The sequence below is a fragment of the Zosterops lateralis genome, assembly GCF_965231275.1.
Source record: "Zosterops lateralis genome assembly, chromosome: Z".
NCBI classification, from domain to species: Eukaryota; Metazoa; Chordata; class Aves; order Passeriformes; family Zosteropidae; genus Zosterops; species Zosterops lateralis.
This window is the reverse complement of record NC_139800.1, coordinates 22601754-22624846: the sequence shown is the minus strand read 5'-3', so window position 1 is coordinate 22624846 and position 23093 is coordinate 22601754. Positions and strand designations below refer to the sequence as shown.

The 23093-nt window shown below is 45.9% G+C and overlaps 1 protein-coding gene across 1 annotated transcript in view; it reads left to right on the top strand.

Moving 5' to 3' along the window:
- Positions 1–16774: 16774 nt before the first annotated feature.
- LOC310923296 (ubiquitin-conjugating enzyme E2 R2) overlaps positions 16775–23093 on the top strand; it is a 54745-nt gene continuing 48426 nt past the window's right edge. Inside the window, exon 1 of the mRNA XM_083884526.1 lies at positions 16775–17044. Coding sequence (XP_083740652.1) covers positions 16868–17044 — 177 coding nt within the window. The 5' untranslated portion in view covers positions 16775–16867. The remainder of the gene's footprint in view (positions 17045–23093) is intronic.

Below are 23093 nucleotides of genomic sequence, written 5' to 3'. Positions count from 1 at the left end.
CACATCCCTGCTCCCTCGGCTCCGGCCTCAGGAATGCTACCGGCATCACGTGCAGCTGCCAGGAAGGGGCTGCGGTCGATGCGCCTGCCGAGCAGGTTTAGCGGCCACATTGATCCCGGCTTGTGCTGTGTTCACTTAACCCCCGCACCAGCTTGTCCCCTCCTGGGGTCTTCCCAAAATCACCACTGCTGTGGAAATGCTGCCCTGGCAGCTGTGGAGAGCTAAACTTGCGGCAAAAACCTTGGCACAACCTTGTAGCTTGGTATCACCTGCAGGTGCCTGCAGGCAAAGCCAGCTCCTGTTCAGAGCTCCCCCTTCCACGACTTTTGCATCTGCCCCTAACTCTCTTTGGCCGCCTCATGGTTGTGGCTGGGGTTTTTTTACCAAGTACCCCAAAACCTCATCCCAGTGATAACACCTGGACATGGCACTTCTTACTGCCTGGCAGCTTCACCCAGATTAGATGGAGTTTCTTGCTTCTTCTGTGGAGTGGGGGCTCTGTCCCACTTCAATAAATCTGCATTTCATTGTAGGATTAAATAGTTACTCCCTTTGGTTTCTGTAGTATTTTCAAGTGTTTTAAATTCTCAGGTATTAACGCATGACAGAGTCATTTGTAATTCCCCAAAATAACCTGGCACACAGGCTAATGACACACACATAATGTTTGACTGTCCATCCCAGGTATGGCCATATCACAGAAACATGTAGCCACTGAGCAATCTTCACAATGGCCAAGAGGTAGGGGACTTCATCAGGGCAAAAGGATAAGGTAAAGTAGATGTTTGTAGTTTTAGCTTCAAAACATTGAACTTTTAAACAAAACCTCATAGGCCTCACCCCGGGGTTCAGGCAAACACCCAGCACATTCCTGACAGCCAAAAAATAAGGTCCAAGGAGAGCTGGAGCCCAGGCACCACCTGTGGGATGAGGTAAGAGGGATATTCAGGTCCCTCCTGAGGCTCAGGGACCACCTGGGGAAAACCATATTGCATGGATTAAAACGAGCCTCAATTGTCTCTTTTCTTGGATGGATGATTGTTTAAGTCTTACCTAGTTAATTACAGAAGTTCAGCCATCTGCATTGGGACATGGAAAGTACTTTGCATTCCCCCTGCACCAGCAGAAGCAGCAGTTTCAGGGCTTTACAAGGGACAGCTGAGGTTCATAGGATGGTACAACAGCCACAGCCCTCCTGGGTGGGTCAAATGCTGGGATGGTGTGTTAGACAACCTGTCTGATAAAAAAAAAAAAAAAAAAAAAAAAAAAAAAAGGCCAAGCATGTCAGAGGCAGAGAGGGAGAGACTGATTTTGACTGTCTAAAGTCAGTCTCTAGCAGCTTTTCCCTCAAAACTATGGTGATCTGAGTTACACAAAGAGAACTAATGAGAAGCTGATCTGAGTTACACAAACAGAACTAATGGGAAGCTGATATGCTTTGAAATGTACCAACAGTTTTGCCTCCTCTTAAATTACCAATTTGCCTTTTGCATAGATTGTTTTATGTACCTTTTTAATTCTCTGGTTGATGCCTTAAGTTTTAGCTTTCATATTTTCCAGATTCTGTACTCTATTAGTATATAACTCTGATCTTCATATAAAGTGTTAGCAAGTTCTCTTCATAGTTCAGTTAGACAAAACAATCCTTTTCCAGCCCAAGAACCAAGGACACCATTGCAACTTCAGGCACAAAAAACCATAAACAACGGTGAACTGAGGAGAGCAAACTGGGAGGATGGGACTTCATAACCTGAAGCTGTAATTGGACAATTGACCCCAATATGTAAATGGACCAAAGTGTGAAAACATGGGACCCATCGCCACCTTGGGTGTAGCCTCAGCCAGACTCTTGTCCAAGGTGTTCATTGAGGCCTTTGAAGATCTTTTTAATAAATACCTACTTTATTCCTTTAACACTATCTAGCCTCTGTCCTAGGTAGCCTCTCAAGGCATCATGGTTGCTTTGTTTGGTTTATGCAACAGGCAGAGAGCAAATTTACCTTACTTCCTGTCTGTTGCTGGGTTGGCTTTACATATAGCAACAAAGAGGAGAAAGCCTTTTCTTTTTTTTTTTTTCTTTTTTTTTTTTTTTTTCTGGTAGTAAAAAACAGCCCCTAAAAATCACATTGGAGACACTGAAGGAAAGGAAAAGCTCTGTCCCCTTTTCTCTTATAGTCTTGTCATGTTTTATCAGTGATGAGTTGGTATGGCTTGCCTGTCCAACCAAAGCACCCTTCAGCAGTCTCCCTGCAATAGAATAGCGCTCTGTTTCCCAACCACAACAGAAAAAAAATCGAGTCTTCAGGCGGCTCCTGAGATAAGAGGGAGTGGAGAGAGCCAGGAACATGCAAATGTGAGTTTTATTTTTTTATGGCTTAAACCTCTGAGTGTCAAACCTCCTGGCAATGGTGAGTGCCCTCCCCACCTTTCATCCAAACCTAACTTGCATATTGCTGAGCAAACATCAGAAGGTGATGGTGGTGGTGGTGGTGATGATGATGTCGACTTGATTAATTGAAATCTTCAAGCACACCTGACTCAGATTTAACAGCTCTGGCCTTTTTTATTCTTTGGTCCAGCCCCCCACACCATTCCAATGACTCTTCAAGACAGGTATGTTATATCCTCATTCACCTTATGGGGAACAAAGGCAAGGCAGTGGAGGGTTTTGCTGGAATGCAAATTCAGGAATTCAGGAAGAGCATTCAGGAAATTCCCTCATAGTTCTCCATTTTGCTTTTGCTTCTCATTGAAACAGAGTTTAAGCAACAGTGTTGACTGTGTCTTTGCCACATCCTTCCTAGTTTGTGATTTCACCCCATAGGGCCTGCCTCACCTCCAGATGCCAGTGTTTCAGAGCTGTTTTGTGGAATCTCAGCTGGGTGGAGGAGAAAGACCAATGTCTTCCACCATGGGAAGAAAGATAGAGAGGCACTCTGAACCGAATTACTAGCCACTCAAGGCTCCACCTAAAATAGTGCTACCAGAAATCAGCTTCAAAGCTCTGGCACTCCAGGAACACCTTGCAAAAGACTTACCCTGTGACTGTTGAATCCTCCTTTTGCACTGAGATGAGCCCCCAGCATGTGGCCTCACCCCCTGGTATGCCTTTGGGCTGGAAGGGAGAAGCACTCTGGCTTTGGGCTGGGATGAATCCCTCTTTCCTGGCCCCTACAGCCCTTTGCAAGGCTGCTTTGCAAGCCAGAGCTATCATCTGCTTAGATCAGAGACATCTTCCCCAGAAGGGAAGACATCTTTAGGGCCTACATGAGGGTTCTTCCACCAAAATAAAAACTGGACATCAGCTCTGGGAAATTTTGGCAAACCTTTGCCTTATTTGACCTCAAAGAGTAGGAATTACCTGTCCTGGCTTAGAAACCAGGGAGATATATGCCCTAGGATGAGTCAGGGGAACATGAGGTGAGGACAGATACCTCATGGAAGTGTTGAAGGCTGCACAGAGAGCTGAGGGCTTTTTGCTATCTAACATTCAGGTGAATCCAAAAATCCCAAAACTCAGGGATGACAGGCATGCCTCCCAGCTGAATGTTCTCACTCCAATACTTCATCCTGCTCTGCTGTGCATTGCCAAGCCACAGGCAAAAGACTTCCTTGCCCCCTGGGATATGAGCCTCTGTCTTGAAACAGGCTGGTTATTGTACCCAAGTTTTATGCTAGAGGTGAATGACTCTGCTGTCATTTGGGGTTTCTTTTGCCTCCCCTCTACCTGGTGTGGGAAGAAACACAGAGAGACAGATCCCACAAGGAAGCAGGTCTTGCAGTCTGTGTGAGGACAGCAGCAACATCCAGGGAAGAAAGTATGGGCATGGGACAATTTTAAGCCACCTGGCAGATGGTGGGCATCTCGCTTTGGTTTGTTTTTAAACAATCCATGGAGTTGTACCCAAGACTCAGGGAGCTTTTTATGAAAGGAACAGAGACAAAAGGGAAACAATTTTCATACAATCATAGCACTACAAGGTCTCTGTGTTCATGGGAGGAACAACTGTGCAGGCTGGGAATCTTCTGCAACAAAAAGACACCACAGAAAAGGTTATACTACAGCTTGCAAAGTTACAAGGGACAGAGTGTGATTGGATAGAAAAGGACCATTTATCATTTCTCCACTCTGAGGATGGGGGCACCAAAAAGGCTATCAGATCAAAACAAGCCCAAGGAAATGATTCTGCACCCAAACAAGTCGTTAGATTGGGCAGCTGTTGGGCACAGGATGTTGCAAATGCTTAAAATTTATCTGCCTTCAAAAATAACTAAATAAATTAATGAGAGAAAAAATACTGAAGGCTATTATGAATAAGGACACTTATGGCTCAGTGAGTCTGACTCACAAAAAAATGTTGGAGGTTGAGGAAATATTCTGGGGAAGTATCACGTCCTTACACCTTTCCAAGGGTGGACGTGCATGAAGAGAAGTGCTAGGATAGATAGGTCTTTGTGGGCTATTTCTAGATTCCAGAATAGAGAAGCACCCAGCACTGAAAGTTGGGGTTGGCTATGACAAGTTTGCTATTCTACCTGTGTGAATCTGCCCCAATATCTCACTGCTGTGCTGTGCAAAGCACCTCCTGGAGGTTTGGGGGGGACAGGACATGTGGCCCCCAGCAGGTGGGGACAGAAGATAGTGCCTATCAGGACCTGTGCAAGCAGGCTCCCTGGAGATAAGGCAGTGTCTGGGGAATCACTTAGTGCAGTGCCTTGATAGAGCAGCAGCTGCTGGCTCTCAAGCCAAGAAACCAAGCCTGAAGGTCATGTGATAAAGTGAAGGCAGAAGGAAACCATGACCTGGCAGTGAGAACTTCCAAATTTCCTTTTTCATTCCTGTGACATAGGAATACAAGATAAAAAAGGAAAATACTCAAAACAATACATGCCTCAAGCAGGCACAGCTCATCCCAGCTGAGCCAGACCCAGCTGCAAGATCAGGCTCTGAAAGCTTGTGCAATATCTTCACAGTCTTCACAGTCAAGGTGCCTGTACAGATGTAAGATAAATGGACTGGCAAGAGCAGAAATCAATGTCATGCCAACAGATAGGAGCACTTTACAATCTTTTGGGCTGCTCTTACAGCTGTGTCTATAAAAGAGGTAAGTTCATTGCTCCCATAACAGCCTCTGAGCCTTCAAGCCTTCCATTACCCTCATATTAGTATTTTCCATTGGATGGCTGTACACTGTACCTTGTACACCAAGGGCTCTCCAAAGCACTGTCCTCCCTCTCCCTGTGTGCAAAGTATCTCTGGTGCAGCCAGTGTCGGTGCTGACAGAGATGCTCAGAGTCTCGGGTCTCGCATGGCAACTACCTCCAATGTCAATAAAATATTACTCAAATGGCCCCACTTCCAAACTGATGACAACAAAAATCAGGTAGGGATGGGATGCCACCCAGAGAGACCTGTACAAGCTTGAGGAGTGGACCCATGAGAATCTCATAAGGTTCAACAAGACCATGTGCACTTGGACTAGAGCAACCCCCAGTATCAGTCCAGGCTGGGCATGAACAGACCCAGAGCAGCCCTGCCCTGAAGGACTTGGGGGTGCTGGTGGGTGAGAGGCTGGACATGCCCCAGCCATGGCACTCACAGCCCAGAGAGCCAAACGTGTCCTGGGCTGCATCCAGAGCCCCGTGGGCAGCAGGGGAGGGAGGGGATTCTGCCCCTCTGCTCTGCTCTGGTGAGACCCACCTGGAGCTCTGCATCCAGCTCTGGGGTCCCTGGTTAGGGTGCCTGTGGTATAAAAAAACCCCACAGACCTGTGTGCTGGTTTAGAGTACAGTGGCTGGAATAGAGCTCATTTTCTTCAAAGTTGGTTCTCCTCACAGTTATGGAGCTGTGTTTTGAGTCTGTGCTGAACACAGTGTTGATAACATAGGCACGTTTTTGTTATTGCTGAGCCGTAACAAAGAGCCAAAGCTTTTTCTGCTTCTCATACCACCACACTGGTGAGGAGACTGGGGGTGCACAGGACACAGCCAAGAGAGGTGACCCCAACTGACCAAAGGGGTATTCCAGATCATGTGAAATCATGCTCAGTATATAAAGGATGGGAAAGAAGGCAATAGGGAGATATTTGGAGTGATGGTATTTGTCTTCCCAAATTACCACTATGTGCGATGGAACCCTGCTCTCCTGAAGATGGCTGAACACCTGCCTGCCCATGGGAAGCAGTGGATTAAAAATTCCTTGTTTTGCTCTGTTTGCATGGGTGACTTTTGCTTTTCCTATTAAACTGTCTTTATCTCAAGCCACAAGTTTTCTCACCTTTACTGTTCAAATTCTCTGCCCAATCCCATCAGAGAGAGTGGCTGCCTGGGGCTTGGCTGCTGGCTGGAGCTAAACCACGGCAACCTGTCAGAGAGGTGCTGGATGCCTCATCCCTTGAAACATCAAGACTAGGTTGGACAAGGCTCTGAGCAACCTGCTCTAGTTGAAGATGTCCCTGCTCATTGCTGGAGGCTGGAACCAGATGGCCTTTAAAAGTCTCTCCCAACACAAGCCATTCTGATTCCATGATTCAATAAGTAAGAATCCTTTTGTTTTCTCCTGCTTTACCAAGGATTTGGAAAATACCTCCATGGATAGAAACAGCCAGGAGTTTCATGAGTTCCTATTTTTTGAGAGCCCCAGATAAAATAATACTCAAATGGCTTTTATTATTTATTAATCATCCAATTATGATGAATAACAGCGGGGTAATTTGATTATGCTCCGTTATCAGAACTTTTGACAGCTTTTGCAGGTTTCTAGATAGCAAGTAAATGTGAAAGAAGCATATATGTACATATATTTCATCTATATGTGGCAGTCAGTATGTGGGTGACTGTAAACAAAAAGGAGGTTATGGCAGTAGCGTCAATGGGACAGTATTTTCACATGTATGAAGAAACCTCATAGGAAAATGCCCTATGGCATTGAAAATTGCTCTGGAAGAAGCAGCTTTATGCTGTTACAGAAGAAGCTAGGCACACTGTTTACAAACCCTCCCTTCTAATTTCTTTTGCTCATAAGTGTTCATGTAAGTGAAAATGTCTCACTCTAGGGAAAAACTCCACATTTCTAAAGCTGAGCATGTGTTCTGATGCTTAGGGAAGGATCTGAGTGTCCTGGCAATGCTTACCAGCGCTGCACTTAAAGAAAAAAAAAAAAAAAAGAGGTAAAGATATTAAAAATGGATGCTGAGAGGAAAACATGCGTGAGGTGGAGAAAGGCTTTTATCTAAGTTTTGTGGCCTTCGTGAAATGTTGGCTGCTTGTTTGCAGAGAGAAGAATTCACTTCTCCAGAAGTCCTTACTGATTCCTTTGGTTCCCATCTTGCAGTCCCTGCTCTGTACATTTTTCCTCAGGAGGGAGAGGTTTTCAGGCCTCCACCCCACAGGCTTTTCTGCTTTACCCCACTCTCATATACCAAAGGGGCAGCATGAAGACAGAAATAGCTAAAACTTGCTCTTTTTTGGTTCTTCTTGACCACTGGAAAGTATGTTCACAGTTTTTTAACTTCCCCAGGGCAAAAGCAAATAAAGGGCCTTTGATTATCTTGGAGATAAGGAGATACAGATCCACAGGACCAGACTATCAGCCATCTCACCCAAAACCTCCCCTGCAGCACCAGTGAATATGTCAAAGACAAGAAGAAAAGCATATTAATTTAAAGCACTGTGCAAATGAGAGTCCAGATATAAAGGCTTAGCTCTTAAACTCCCTCCCTCCTACTCTTCTAGATGTAGATTCTTGAAATGTCCACACATAGGAAAAACAAACCCCTTTGAGATAAAAAACACAGCTTATTGTTTGGGACAGCATCAGAGCCTTCTCCATCTTTAAAACAGGAATTCTGCAGAATGAACTGGCCCTGATGTACATCTAGACACAAGCACGGCTGTTGGCTCTTTTTCCCCCTTCCTGCCCTTGAATTGACAGCTGAAGATAAGAAGAGGGGACAAACTCGTCCTATAGGCCAGGCAGAAGACCTGAGATGTGCTAGGTGGGACAAGGAAATAGGATGTGCCAAACTTACCATGAATTGAGAGCTTCGGGTTGGTGTGGCCAATGGGTTTCCTGCAGGATGAAGATGCATGAGGTTAATTAATGGAAATCTCACAGCAGGTAAACAAGTCTGGAGGAGATTTACCTGGCTCTGTAGGCAGCTGTAGATGGGGATTGAGATGTTGGCACAACAAAGCATTGAGGGACAGCACCTGCAGGGCACAGCCATGTTCTACCCCATCAATGTGCCCCAGGGACCTTTTTGCACGTCTGAGCCCTGCAGTCTTAATAACAAAAAACAAGGCAGGAATATAACTGTGGTTGCCCCAAGATCTGCAGTAGGGTGCTGATGGAAATGGGGTAACCAGCAAGGGGTGGTTGAAGGGGACAGGAATGCAGAGCAGGTGGTGGAACAAAGAGGAAGATGATCAAACCCCTGAACAGTCCCTGCAGGCTCCCGTCCCTCCCTTCTCCAAGAGAGTGTGTGAGCACTGCTCTCCAACATGGACATGCTGGAGAGTTTCAGCCCTGTGAGTTCAATAGTTTTCTATCTGTTTTTTTAAGACTCCATAGAAGTTCTTTCCAAATTTCCATGGGACAGCAAGCCCCAGGGTGGAGATGACAGCACCTCTCAGCATGCTCAGGCCAGGCAGGAAGATTTCTCCAGACTTGTTCACCTGTCTGGGAAATTTGCAATAATTACCCTCCTGGTGATTCAGGCTTCTGCAGGAAATTTCAGCCTCTTCCTTTCTACACATAAGTGCACAGAGAAGTTTTCAGGACCAGTGCCAAGGGTGTTCCCCTGCCCAATTCTGCTTCACCACCACAGAGTAGCTTCCAGAGCTCAAAACTTGGTGCACACAACAGAGTGAGAGACTGCATGTGCCACACAAACCCTACAACCAGTTTTTCAGAAGAACATCTCTTTGTTAGGAAATTGGAGGTGAAGGTGCCAAGGAAGGATCCTCTGCCCTTAACCCTCTCTGGACCTTTTCACCTAAGAGATTCTCTTTGCTCTTAGCCACCCAAGCCTGCTGACCATGCCTCGGACTTGGTGCTTACACTGCAGTGTGGTTTTCTTCCTCTGGATATGTTCATATTTATTGTAGGTAGGGTCATGAAAAGGCCAAATTCAGCCTCAGCAAAGCAAGGTCCAATTCAACTCATTTGCCTCTCCCTGTTTCCTAATGGAAAGTCTTCTTGTGGTCAGTTTTCAAGGCCTTGGGAAGGCCTGAGCTGTGCATCTTCATCTACGCCTTGCTGGGCCTGCATTTTATTTACTGACAGATGATGAGTGCATTGCTGCTGGAGACCAGCCCACAGAGACCACCCAAGGTATGGCAACGAGTGAGAGCATTGTAAGCTCAGCTGATAGCAGCTGATATTGTGCCATTCAGCATGGAACATGGTGTTGGTGTCCCCAAGCCAGGAATTATGTGAGACCAGAGAGCTTCCTCCTCCCCCTCATTCACCTTCTGCAAAAATGCTGTCTGTCCTCACCATGGCTTCTGCAGAAATGCAAGGAATTGCCTGCTCTGAGGGTAAAAGCAGGGTCTGGTGAATGCACAGGCAGCTGCTCTGTGCACTCCAGCTCCTTCACTCTGCTGCCAATGCCTGCCTAACAGAGATGGCTCATCCCCAGGAATCGGGATAGTTGTTAGTCCCTCCTTGATGGTCACCCACTCTCAAGGGATGGACAACCCCACAGAGCTGACCCAGCAGGTGAGGTGAAGGTGAAACACTGGGGATGTTGTCTTAGGTGGATGTCTCTCCCAGAGCACACCCCATACCACCTTATCCCAGGGATGCTGGCCACCACGCCATCTCAGCCACACCAGAAGGCTGGAGACAGGGATATCCTGTGTGACAAGAAGAATCTAAAATTCCAACTCCCAACACAGAAAATATTCCTGGGACTGAATAATATAGATACCCCAGTCACAGCCCCATCACAAAGAATTATGTTCCACTGCTGCTTTGGATGGGGGTAACAATCACTTCAGGCTTCAACAGAATCCTGATGGGTCCCTTCCATCTCAGCATTTTCTGTGATTCCATGAGACTGTGAAACTGAAGACCACAGCACATACCACCACCCCTGTGGGCAGCTGAAGCACTGTCCCTATATCTGGCAGCTTGAAAGGGCTCAGATATTGTGTACACTGACCCCAGAATGGAAGGTGTAACGTGACCTGAACAGCCAGGTACACAAACTCTTGGAAATTCAAACCACTGTCTGGCAGGCATAAGGTCACAGTCGTCACACTCCTCAGGCCCTGGAATCACAGCTGAAATAGCATTGTAATGCCCTTATAATTTATTCATCAGCTGAATGAGAGCAGCAGGCATTGTGACAGCACTCTTTTATCAAGCCCTTGTGATGGACTTCATCCATTTTAAAAGAGCAAATTGAAGCTGAAAAGCAAAAAACAAAAAGTAAAGCAAACTTTATTCAAATCAAAACAAGAAAAAAAAAAAAAAAAAAGGCAAATCAAAGTAAGGAAAAAAAAAAAAGCTCCACTAAAGATCTGTTTTTCTCTTCATTTTTCTTCTTTGCTCTGAATCTTCTAAACTTTGCATTACTCTGCTGGTGGCTACTTTTATGTAGGAGGCTCCTGTTAACCCAGATGCTCCTGACTGATGCTCAAAAGCATCTTTTCATACTTGTGATGAGTTCTGCCTGAGGATCAGCTTGCCTCATTTTTAGGTGAAAGAGAGCCAGAAGGAGAATTGCAGACAGACTTTTATTCTCAAAGATTGACAATTACTTCCCTTGTGTACTCTGATGCTCTGCTCCCCGTATATATTGACACCGTATATAGGTGTCAATGTGAAGGTGAGGGCACTTGTACAACTGTTTTTGGGTTTTTTGGGGGTGTTTTGTTTTGTTTGAGGTGAGACTCACTCCATGCAGTAATACTGCATTGTTCACTTGGGCAGCAGACCAGATAATCACACTTCAATTTTCCTCACTAAATGCTCAGGGAGTTTTATGGGGAAAACTTTCTTTGGCATCAGGGCTGAAATCCATCATGATAGCGCTTGTCTGTCATCTGGTCTGGGACTGAGGTATCCAGTGTAAATAAAAGAAATAACCCCCGACTCCTCTGTTACTGCTCCTCCAGGGCAGCAAAAAGTCTGCAAACCCCAGGTGCTGTTTCCCCTTATCCCACGGGCAACGTGTGCTGCTGCTGTGGGAATGATGGGCTGCCAACACCTCTGTGGCCTCAGCTGGAAATTTGCACCCAGCCAGAGCACTCTATGAAGGAGACAGAGGAAATAATCCTGCCCGCTCTCTCCATCTTTCATACCTGTACAGTGGTCTTGGCAAGAAAAAACAGGGTAAAATTGGGTGGTGAAGAAACCTATGAGCTCTCTAACAGGGAGAGGAGCTGAGTCCAGAGCTGAGCCACATTACCTAGGAGCACATGAATTTCCACTTTGGGCCATTTGAAGGACAATTACTAAAGAACTGGTTGGAGAAACATATCTTAGGCTGTTTAGAACCAAACAAGGCAGGACAGTGATGAGGTAGACCTCCAGGTGTCCTGCTCTGTTTCAGTACAGCCCAAGGAACAGCTGCCTGTTCTGTGAGCTACAAAGGGCTCCTGGTGGAATAGCTGTAAGCTAAGAAGAACTCATACCCCTTACCTGATCTTCTTCATCACTTCACCATCTGACTTGCTGGGGGTAAGAAGGTGTTAAAGTCCATCCCAGAGTCTCCAGGATCCCTGTTGATGTTTCACCAAAGCACAGGTGGAAGAAGAAGAGGAAATGGTGTTGTTGGTGCTGATGGTACTGTCTTTTATACCAGGTGAATCCAGTTTCCCTGGGGAAGGAGCAGATATCTCATCCTTTGAGCCACTCAGGAAAGAAATTAGATAAAGCAGTGAAAAGTATCACACAAGAGGATTCTGTCCTAAGAATGGAGTCACACAGGCACTCCCACATCTTCCCACCTCTTGTCCTCTCTCTCTGACAGCTCATGGAGCAGTAACCCTCTAATGTAACACCACGACAGGTTTGCATTTTCAAAGCTTCTGCTGTGGCTAAGCAAAGGAGTTAACCCTCAGTTTGTCATCCGTTGTGAACACAGCTCACAGGAAGAAAGAAATAAATGAGGAAGAGAGATATTAAAAACAGCTGATAAGAACAAAGCCAAAAGGACAGAAGTTTTCAATTCAGATTTAACCTACTGCACTTGTGGCACCTTGAGGTCCAGTTTACACTGACAAGTTCTACTGCTAGGGACTGGATTAGTGGTATGTGTAGCCTCCTTCTCTCCCAGTGAGTCTTTCCCTTCCTGGAGCCCCATGTTCCCAAATCAGACTTTATCTCTTGTTCTCCAAGCCCAAAGAACAAACTGATTTATTCATGTGAAAAGAAAGGAAAATAGAAGAAGGAACAAAACCATGCCTTGCATGGGACGTGCTCTGCCACAAACAATGGCACACAGTGGCACTGCACACAGGTAAGCAGTGACCATCCATGGGAGAGCAGCTGAAGGGGGAGGAGGAGGAGAAGGCTTCATTCTTTCATTATGATATATCAGAGGTGAATTGGAGGGGAGAAACAACATATGTTAAATTAAAAAAGTTATGCTAGCCTCAGGGCAGCCTGGGTTCAGGGAAGGGGACACCAGGCCTAGCTGCTGAGCTTCCCTGGAAACACAGGCAGAAATGCAGGCAGGAGCCTTGGAGTGGGCTGCCAGGCTGCACAGGCTTCAAAATGCTTTGTTGCTTCAACAGTTTATATTTTCTTTGAGTGCTGAATGTTTTTACAGGAAAGAAAAACAAACAAACAAACAACAAAAAAAAAACAACACAGAGGAAAAAGACCAATATCATTTTTAAAAGCAGTCAGTGGAAAATTTGCAGTCTGCTCTCTTGAATACACCAGGGCTTGCTTTACTTTCTGCCTTGTATGATTACATCTTGCGTTAACATTCAAGACAGGCAGCAGGAGGAGATAAACCATGAATAACTCCAAACTTTGCTTCTTCCACCTCTTCCAGTATTAGGCGGTTCAGACAAAGCCTGTGCTGGAGGCTGGCTGCAAGAAAAGATTTTTTGAGTGCAGTGCAGTACCAAAAGAGTTTGGCTCCTGTACATATTTCTCCAAGCATGAGCTTGTAAATCCATGTTTTACCAGCAAGCTGGGATGCCCTATTAACAGAGCAGGCCTTTGCTGGCTGGCATCAGCACAGAAGTCACAGCATGTGTTATGTCCATCAACTTAAAGACAATTTACAAAGCATGTGAAGATCTGTGAATATGTCCCGAGGAGCGCAAAGGTGGTGAAAAGGCTAGATGAATGTCTTTTGAGAAGCAGCTGAGGACTTTGGGCTTGTCTAGTTTGGAGGAAGGGGGCTCAAGGTAATGCTCTCTCTAAATTCCTGAGGAGAGGAAGTGGAGAGGGAAGTACTGGGCTCTTCCTGGTATCCAGTGATAGGACACGTGGGAATGTTCAAAGATGTGCCAAGAGAAGTTTAGACTTGGCATTAGGAGGCATTTCTTTGCAGAGTGGGTGGACATATATTGGAATAGGCTTCCTAATGGGCCCCAGCCTGTCAGTGTTTAAAGGACATTTTGATAATGCCCTGAACAACATTCTTGAAATTTTGGTCAGCCCTGAAATGGTCAGGCAGTTGAACTGGATGATATCTGTAGTCCCGTCCAACAGAAATAGTAAATTATTTTCTATTCTATTCCACTGACACAAATAAAAAGAACATGAGATTGAACTTCCACCAGAAAACACATACAGCATGGTATTGCCCAGCTCCAAGGAGTTTCTCTGACAAACAGTGTTTCATGATCCAGCCCTCCAGGTCCCTGCTGAGGAAGTGAAAGCTGAATTAAGCAGCTATCAGTAAATCTCAGATCACTCCAAGGTGGTGAAGAGTGAGCCACAGATGCTGACCTGTGACAGTGGCTGACCTGCTCCTGTGGGGGAACACATACTTCATTTCAGCAGTCAGTCAAGCTGCAGATGGACAAGGGATGTTGTCCGTATTACCCCTGTGGCACTGAGCAAGAATTCACACCAGCTTCATGAGAAAATTGATGCCAGTCCCCATAGGAACATTGTCCAGGGTGAGATGGGATTTTGCAAGGGCTAGAGTATTTTGTAGCTTGGAGGCAATCACAAGCCCTGGACCAGGTACTACTGACAGTACTGGAGCGTCTTTGGAGAGGGTAATCGGGGTGACTCTGGGGAAAGCTCAAGAGGCAGGGAAGGGCAAACAGAGCAGTCTCAGGGACAGGGGGGAGGATGCTTTGCTTTTCACTGGGAAATGGCAAATTTGTCCTGTGAGCAGCTGGAGCTTGGGGAAAACCATCTGCTTCCTGTTCTCCTCCCTAGGCCAAGGTCTGGAGAAGGAGCCAGAGCCAGACCCAAGGCTGCCAAGTGTCAGGGAGAGACTTCAAGGTGCCCTGTGCAGTGCAGGCTGCTCCAGCATGATCTCCCACCAATGCCCAGGGCCTTGGCTGTCAGTCCTGTGCCTTTGGGAAAATCCACGGCTCTGGAAAATGCAGAAGACTGATCCAGTGGTTACCCATGTTTACAGGGTTGTCATCAGGATGGGAAAGCATGGGAGGTGATAGGGGCAAAGAAGAAGGTTAAAGCCATGTAATGACATAGGGATGGTGGGACACATCATCCAACCTGTTTGTCCAACGAGCAGGTGCCTCTGTGAGGTGGCCTGAGCCCTTCCATGCGCAGAAGGATGAAAGAAATGCCAAGCAGAAATGGGTCATCCTCCTCCTGGACAATTACTGTTATTTTTCCTTCTTTAACTTTTTAAATGAATATTATTTGTGTTATTCATTAAATACTCACTAAGGAATGGGTGCTGGCTCATTTTTACTGGTTGATATATCTCTACACTTCTGCAAGCATTTTTCACTCTTAGCCAAGCCAGGGAATGGCAGGAAGGCTGGAAATGCCATGTTCTGGTGTGACTACTTGCACATCTGTGGAGAATGTGAGAACAATGTGTTGGAGTGAGGGATAGCAGATGCCTCTTCACGTTCTACTGCAGCTTGGGAGCCACTGCAGGATTTTTATGGGGCCCTGAGTCATGTGAGTTCACTCGTCAAAAACCATGCTCTGTACAAAACCATCTGTTTTGTGACCATGGGTGCCTGTCAGTGGGCCAACCACGCATGTCCTGTTGTATCAACTCGTGACCTGTGTCTGTCTGGACAGGCTGGATGGATGGACCAATTGTGTGAGGTTAAATAAGGCCAATGTCCCTGGGTCACAACAACTCCTGCAGCTCCACGCTGGGGGTAGAATGGCTGGAAAGCTGCCCAATAAGAAAGGACCTAGGGACTGCTTGATAGAAGCTGAACATGAGATAACAGCAGTTTGCCCAGGTGGGCAAGAAGGCCAATGATATCCTGACTTGGATCAATAATAATAATAATAAAAGCAGCAGGACTAGGGAAATTATCTTTGCCCTACACTTGGCACTGGTGAGGCACCTGAAGTGCTGTGTCCAGTTCTGGGGCCTCCAACCCAGGAAGGAGATTGAGGTGCTGCAGCAAGTTCAGAGAAGAGCAGTGGAACTGGTGAAGGGTCTGGAATCCATCTCCTGTGAGAAGCAGTTGAGGGAGATGAAGGTGTTTAGCCTGGAGAAGAGGAAACTCAGGGTGCCTTTATCACTGTCTGCAACTGCCTGACAGGAGGGTGTAGCTGGGGGTCAGTCTCTTTCCCCAGGCAACCAGTGACAGGATGAGGGGATGTAGAATTACAGAATCACAGAATAAGCTGAGTTGATGGGGAACCACCAGGATCATCGAGTCCAACTCCTGGGCCTGCACAGAGGGCCCCAAGAGTCACACCATGTGCCTGAGAACAATGTCCAAATGCTTCTTGAATTGTGTTAGGCTTGGTGTTGTGCCCAACTACCCTCTGGTGAAAAACTTTTCCTTGATATCCAAACTAAACCTCCCCTGACCCAGCTAGATATCATCCCCTCAGGTCCTGTCACTGGGCACCACAGAGAAGACATCAGTGCCTGCATTGCCCTCATGAGGAAGCTGTAAGTGCAGTGAGGCCTCCCCTCAGTCACCTGTTTTCCGGGCGGAACAGACCAAGTGACCTCAGACATTCCTCACACAGCTTCCCCTCAAGGTCCTTCCCCATCCTTGAGGCCCTCCTTTGGACACTAAGCTAATGGCTTAATGTCTCAAGCTGTGCCAGGGAAGGCTTATGTTGGGCATTAGGAAGAATTTCTTCACAGAAGGGGCCATTATACATTGGAACGGGCTGCCCAGGGGTGTGATGGAGTCATTGTCTCTGGGGGTGTTTAAGGAAAGACTGGCACTCGGTGGCACCGGTGTTAGGTCATAGGTTGGTGTTGGGTCATAGGGTGCACTCGATACTGTCAAAGATTTTTTCCAAACGACTTGATACCGTGATTTGTGACTCCCACGCTACACCACGACCCTGCGCCCCTTCCCATTCCCAATCCACCATGTGACCGCCGCCTCCGGGCGACAGCGGCGGCGCCGAGCGCGTCCCCTTTAAAGGCACGCGGCGGGGGGCGTGGCGCGCGGCCGCGCGTGCGGCGGGGCGTGGCCGGGGCGAGGCGGGGCGTGGCCTCGCTGTGCGCCGGGGCACGGCCTGGCGTGCGGGGGGGCGTGTCCCGGGGCGCGGGGGGCGTGGCTAACGGAGCGGCGGGGGCGGGGCCGGCGCGGCGCGCTGAGGTCAGCGCGAGCGGCGCCGTCACAAAAGGAAGTGGCGGCGGCGGGGCCGTCAGCGCGGGGAGGGGCGGGGGCGGCACCGGCACCACCGGCACCGGGACCACCGGGAGCGGCACCGGGAGCGAGGAGGCGGCCGCGGCGGGGGCCGCGCCGCGCCATGGCCCAGCAGCAGATGAGCAGCTCGCAGAAGGCGCTGATGCTGGAGCTGAAGTCGCTGCAGGAGGAGCCGGTCGAGGGCTTCCGCATCACCCTGGTCGACGAGTCCGACCTCTACAACTGGGAGGTGGCGATCTTCGGGCCCCCCAACACGCTCTACGAGGGGGGGTACTTCAAGGTACGGGCCTTTCCCCCGCGCCGCAGCCCGCGGTGTGGGGCCGGGCCGGGGCCGGGCCTGCGGGAGGGGGCACGGGCACGGCCTGGGTCGAGGGGGAGCCGCGCCGCAGCCGGGCTGCGCTGGTAATCTGCTCTTTTAGCTCCAAAGAGCTTCCTGTAGGAACCTCGGCGCAGGGTGAGAGTCCCCCTTTCCGCCCTAAGTTGCCCCCGGGCTCTGCTCTGTGTGTATTTCACAGAATTGTTACGGTTGGAAGGGACGTCTGCACATCATCTAGTCCCATATTTCCATATCCTTTTAGTACCTGAAGGGAACTTAGAGGAAAGAAAGGGCAAGACTATTTACAAGAGCATTTAGGGACAGAACAAGGGAATGGTTCAAGCTGGAAGAAGAGTAGGTTTAGCTTAGATATTAGGAAGAAATTATTCATTTTAAGGGTGTTGAGGCACTGGCACAGGTTATCCGGAGAAGCTGTAGCTGCCCCATCCCTAGAAGTGTTCAAGGCCAGGTTGGATGGGGCTACGAGCAGCCTGGTCTAGTGGAGGATGTCCCTGCCCATGACGGGGGGTCAGAACTAGATCATCTTCAAGGACCCTTCTAACCAAAACATTTTATGATTCCGTGATATTTATTTCAAAGTGAGGGGCTTCCGAGCCATCTCTTGATGGCTTCACTCACTGATGGCTTATTCAGGGTAAAGGCAGTGTTTTCCTCAGGACTCCATGGGCTTCAGAGCTGTTGGACACAATTATTTTTCTACTCTTGTGTTCTTCCTCTCTACACTTTAAGAAGGCAGCCTTTAAAGAGCTGCAGCAACACATAATGGGTGAAGGTAGATTCAATTCCTTTCTTAGCCTTCCTGTTAATACAAAAAAACTTCTGTGGTTGCTATTTCCACTCTTGTGAGTACAGCAAATAAGAAGTCTGGCGCAGCCATCCTAGAAAAAAAACTGAAGGGAGTGTACTTAAATTATCAAAACAACTAGAGGAGGAGGAGGAGTTTCACTTTTTCCTTGAAACAAGTGATTGGAAAACCTTTGTGCCTGCAGAAGATGTGTTGCATTAGGCACAGTCTACTGTGCTTGATATCTCCTTGATCTCTGGCAAAATATTGTCCTCATGAGCTTGCTTCTCCCAGCAGTTAACTGTTTTAATTGTGGCTCTTGCATCTCCCATTTCATGCCCTTTGGCTTCTCTTAAACTGAAAAAAAAATTTGGATGATGTCTCTGCTTGACTAACGTGCACCTTCAATGCCTCTTGTCCTCTACAGGTCAAGGTTTAAGAGCTTTGTTCCACAAAACCAAAATAACCTGTAGCTTAGGGAATAATGGATTTGAGTCATGTTCAGTTTGGCCTCATTGTTTGGAAGAAGAGGAAGGCTTTGGCATAAGACTTGCCTTTTGTAATGAGTTGGCTGGCTTACTCATGTAGGTGTGATAGGTATATTCTTAGACTCACCTCCATTATTATTTATTCAGGAAGTCGCTTGAGTCTTTGGTTGGTAACAGTGTCATCTTTACATCTGAATGGTCTGGTGACCTCTTCCTGCACTTAATGTTACTCATCCATTTTTTTCAAAGAAATCATGTCTGATTGAAATAGTTTTGTTTGGTTGGAGAGCTCTCTAGACTGCATATTTGCAGTTGTTGCTGGAAAGAAGCTGAAGCTGCCTGAGAAATAATTTGGGGATATGTGTTAGCACGTCTAGATTTAGGCAAGGCTCCCAGTTGCTTTACCTCAGAGCTATGATTGAGTTTGGGGTATTTGATGTCATTGAACTGCCATGCCTTTCTACTAAATTCTTTTGACCAATTCTCTGTTGTTTTGAGAGTGGGAAGGTGAGATCTCAGGATGCTTCCACCCCTCTACAGCAGTGGGATTCCCTTTGAGTGCCATGGCTGAAGTATCTTGTGTGTTGTTTCTGTCTAAACTTTCCTCCATGAGGAGACCTGCATGGTGGATTTTTGTAATGTCTGATCTTTGGCTGTGCATTTTGGTTTCTGAAAGACTGAAAAAGGAGTTCTGTGAGAAGTGATATTCTTGGATCTCTTTGTCTTAGGTCTTCACATGTGTTAGACTCTGCTTATGGAATCATTCAGTGATAAGAATAATACCCTAACTTTATTTCATTGACTTCTGCAATTGTTCATGCTGCTCTGAACTAGTATTTACATTGCATGTGTTTCATTTTGCAGATTTCTTAACTTGATGAAATATTTAGCTTTGTCTTGTTTTGTACTTTCAGCTTAGTGAGGTTAGAAAAGTGGAATTAGAAAGTTGCAATTACAGGATGTAACTTTTTTCAACTTTGTGGTAGTGAGAGTTTGAGAATTGTGTTCCACTCGAAGTGTAGTTTAAGGGCAGGAACTTGAGGGAAAGTACACAGGCTTCTAGTTAAGCTAGAGAATAAATATTTCAAAGAAAACTTGTGGTTAAGGTGACTTTAATAAAGAAAGTGTTGGGGACTGCTGATTGGGGAATACAATTGCTTGATTTGTGTTTTGGGAGCTCTTAGAGGTGGTCACATCAACTTGTGGCACTTTGTTTATTCTTGGAGAAATATGACCTTTCCACTAGTTCAACAACCTTAGTGGAATAAACTGCAATGAGGCAAGTGCTCTCTCTGCACCTTCTTGACAGAACATACTATGTAACGCTGGTTCAGCATTTCAACAGATTCTGGTTTCAGTTGCAAGTCCTGTAGCTCTAACATCTGATAAATTGAAGCAGAGAACAAGTCCCCTCAATGTTTGTTTAAATGGTAGGTTGTCAACATGCTGACTGTGATAAAGTTGGGGACTTCTTCAAAATTCAAGCACAGTGTCTGAGCATATTCTCTCAGCTAATATGGCATGCTCAGGTCTGCTGCAGTGTTTCAGGGTTTAGCACTGCTATCTAGATGGAAAGGGCAGCAGCCTCCAGGAGTAACAACTATATGAAGAGCAACTTATATCAGCAAGGGATCATGCAGCAGCCCCCCACCCCATTCAAGTGATCAGCTGAAGGTGGACATCTGAAGTGTAAGTTACATCAACCTTTGTCTTACCTAATGACTGTATTCCCAGTCATGCTGAACAGCTTTGTAATGCTTTGAGCAGCCCTTTAGGTTCTTGACCACCATCCTCAAGGGAGAGAGTTGAGCTATTCCATGTACTGGTTACCTCTCTTCTTTGCTGGCAAGTGGACAATATTTCAGGGGCAGTGAGGTTAAGTCCTTTAGAGAGGTTGTGATAAGAGCAAATGTCTGTCCCTCAGCTGCTGGAAGTAAGAAATGTTTAGTTTAACTGAAGTTCTAGCAGAATCAGTTTTGTTGGCCCACAGGTGGACTGCACTAAGTGAACTTGGTTTTTGGTCCCAGACTAACTTGGAAAGTGTAAAGGTGAAATGTAGGTAGACTTTTTATGTCTAAGATGTTACTTACATCTGATTTACTTGCTGACTTTTTTGAGTGACAAAGGGAAGATTTTTCTCAGAATGAAATGCTTTGTGTCGAGGTCTCAGGATAGTGACACTTGCTTCTTTCTTAGCTCAGCTGTGAAGGACAGGTTGTGATAAGATGGGTCTTTACACAGCCCCATGGAATCTGATCTAGTAGTTCTGAATTGCTCTGGAAATTATGGAAATGTGTTTTTCTGATATTGCAGACAGTGCCTGAGCAACAGAGAACCAGGATGTGCCATAATCTGCAGAACTAAGTGTGAGCAGTTTATCAGTGCCACCTTTATGCCATAGACATCTTCTGTTCATCTGAGAGGGTCTTTGCTACATGGCAGAACTTCTTCACTTTTAATTTTGGCAGTTGATACATAAATGGGGACCACCACAACAAATTACAACAATTACTTATGCTGTAATCTGGTGTTGATAGGTGCTAGTTGGGATAGATCTCGGTGGCTGAGGGCTGTGCAGGGTGAAATCTTTGCCGTCTCAGGTGACCGTTCTTCTCTGTCTTGAAATCCAGTGTCTTTCTTTAATGCTTGAGCCTTCAGAGCCTGGAGGTTGATGAACCTCTGCCCAATGCTTTAATTAAGCAGTAGATGCTTGCAGGACTATTAGAAAGTGTTTCTGATGGCCTGCTTGAGGTCCTGAGTGTTTAGTGCAATTGTACTTTAGCAAAGAGCCTTTAATTGTTTTTGAAAAAGACAGGTCTTCTGATTTTTTTAGTTGCATGGTATTCTTGTGCTGAGAGCCAGAGTTTCAGGACAGGTACAGATGAGAAATTATACAAATAGAAACTTCATTAGCACTGCTCAGAAGCATGATTTGACCAAGTACGCTGTGTCAAGAAGCATGTTTAATGTAGACCAAAAGTCAATATTAAAAACTCCTTCAGAGGTGATTCAGACTGGGTAAATTAAAATGAATATACCTAGCATGAAAGGAAACAAGAAAAATTAACTACATTGTTAGAGTTACTATTTAATAGTTCTTAAGGCAGTTTATTTCATAAGATACTTTTTCTGCTTGAAGGAACAAGCCTTAACATATCAGTTGGAAATGGAGAAAAACACCAAGCATTATGATTAGTTTTGTCAAGTAATTTGGGGGCTAAATACTTGTCGAGGCATTGTTATCCATGCTTTTTGTAATTGATTAGCCCTGTGCTGTATAGAGTTCTGTATTGTATCTCAGCTTCTTCCAGGTAATTTGATTTCAAAGTATCTAGCAAAATGTGTTAAGATTTCAGAGCAGGAAATAGAAAAGCAGTTACCAATAACTGATGGCAAGAATGAACCCCATGTTTAAAAGTTTGGTATTGTAGTCTACTTCTCATAAACCTTAAAATTAAGCAAATAGAAGTTTTCTAAGCACTTAGAATTATACAACTGGTAGAACATTTAATTCCACAAAAATATCCTTAATGCCAGGATAGAAATGTGAGGTACTCTCAACACAAAAACTGCCTTCCATGACCCTCTGCATTGCAAGGTCCTACAGAGTTTCTCTCTGTATACTTGATTTATTTTCGTTGCCTTTAGGTATCATTGATGCTAATAAGCAGTGGTTTGATGCAGCAAAGGGACATGGAATTGCAGGTGAGTAGAGCCTGCTTGCTCCAGGTCTGTGGAGCTCCTGTTCAACTGCAAAAGCTAAGGAGCCTCTTAGCTGTCAGAAGGCAGGGAAGCAAAAGTCTTCTTCCAATGTTGGTTCATGGATCAAAAGCACAGATAGGATCCCAGCCCTGGGGAATACCTGATTGTTCTTCACTCTGCAGTTGCATACAGTTTTTTAGATGGCTGTGCCTCTGGGCTGCAGACTACTCATCCATCCTGTAGCCTGTTCTGGACATCAGTGTATCCTTAAGAGGAGGTGGGCTAAGTCATAGTGGGAGCTACCCCCCCAGTCTTTTCTCTAGGGCTCCTCTGATCCATGTAGGACTATGGTGTGTGCTAAGTACCATAAGTGGTTTTCAGTTCTGATGCTGCCTTAACATAGGAGATCACATGAAGTAGGATCCTGTTGTATGGCAAGAGGAGAGCTGTAGCACAGCCCAACTCTTCTATCCCATTAGAATAAAACAGAAAACTTTCCATATCTGTAAATTGAGCACTGTTCATTTGCCTAATTTTTGTACAGTGGTCCTTGGATAAAGTAAAATACAACTTTGAGTTTTTAGGGTTTTTTTCTCAGGTAACAATGCAAGGAACTGTGCCTCTTGAAACTTCTTATCTGTCTGTTCAAGAGATAGTAACTAAAAGCATGTAGACTTATGTGTGCTTCATATTATAGGAGTTAATTTGAGGTTTTGACTATATAGGGTTAGAAGAGTGGGCTTTTAAAAAGTATTTTTTGTGTGAGTCCTTTAGATCCAGTATTGCAGTGATGTTATGCCAGTGTCTGAGGGTTTTACACATTTGTAACTTTTCAAAAACTCAAATATGTTTTTATCTTGCTGTTTCTGAAGTCACTCTTATGCTGCCTTGCTATTTTATATGGTAATATATTCACACAAGGTACCTTCTCTAATAGCACTTTAGGTCTACTACAGAATGCTTATTTTGCATCTGGAGGGTAGGGAATGCCAGAAAAAAAAATGCTTGCAGAACCTTA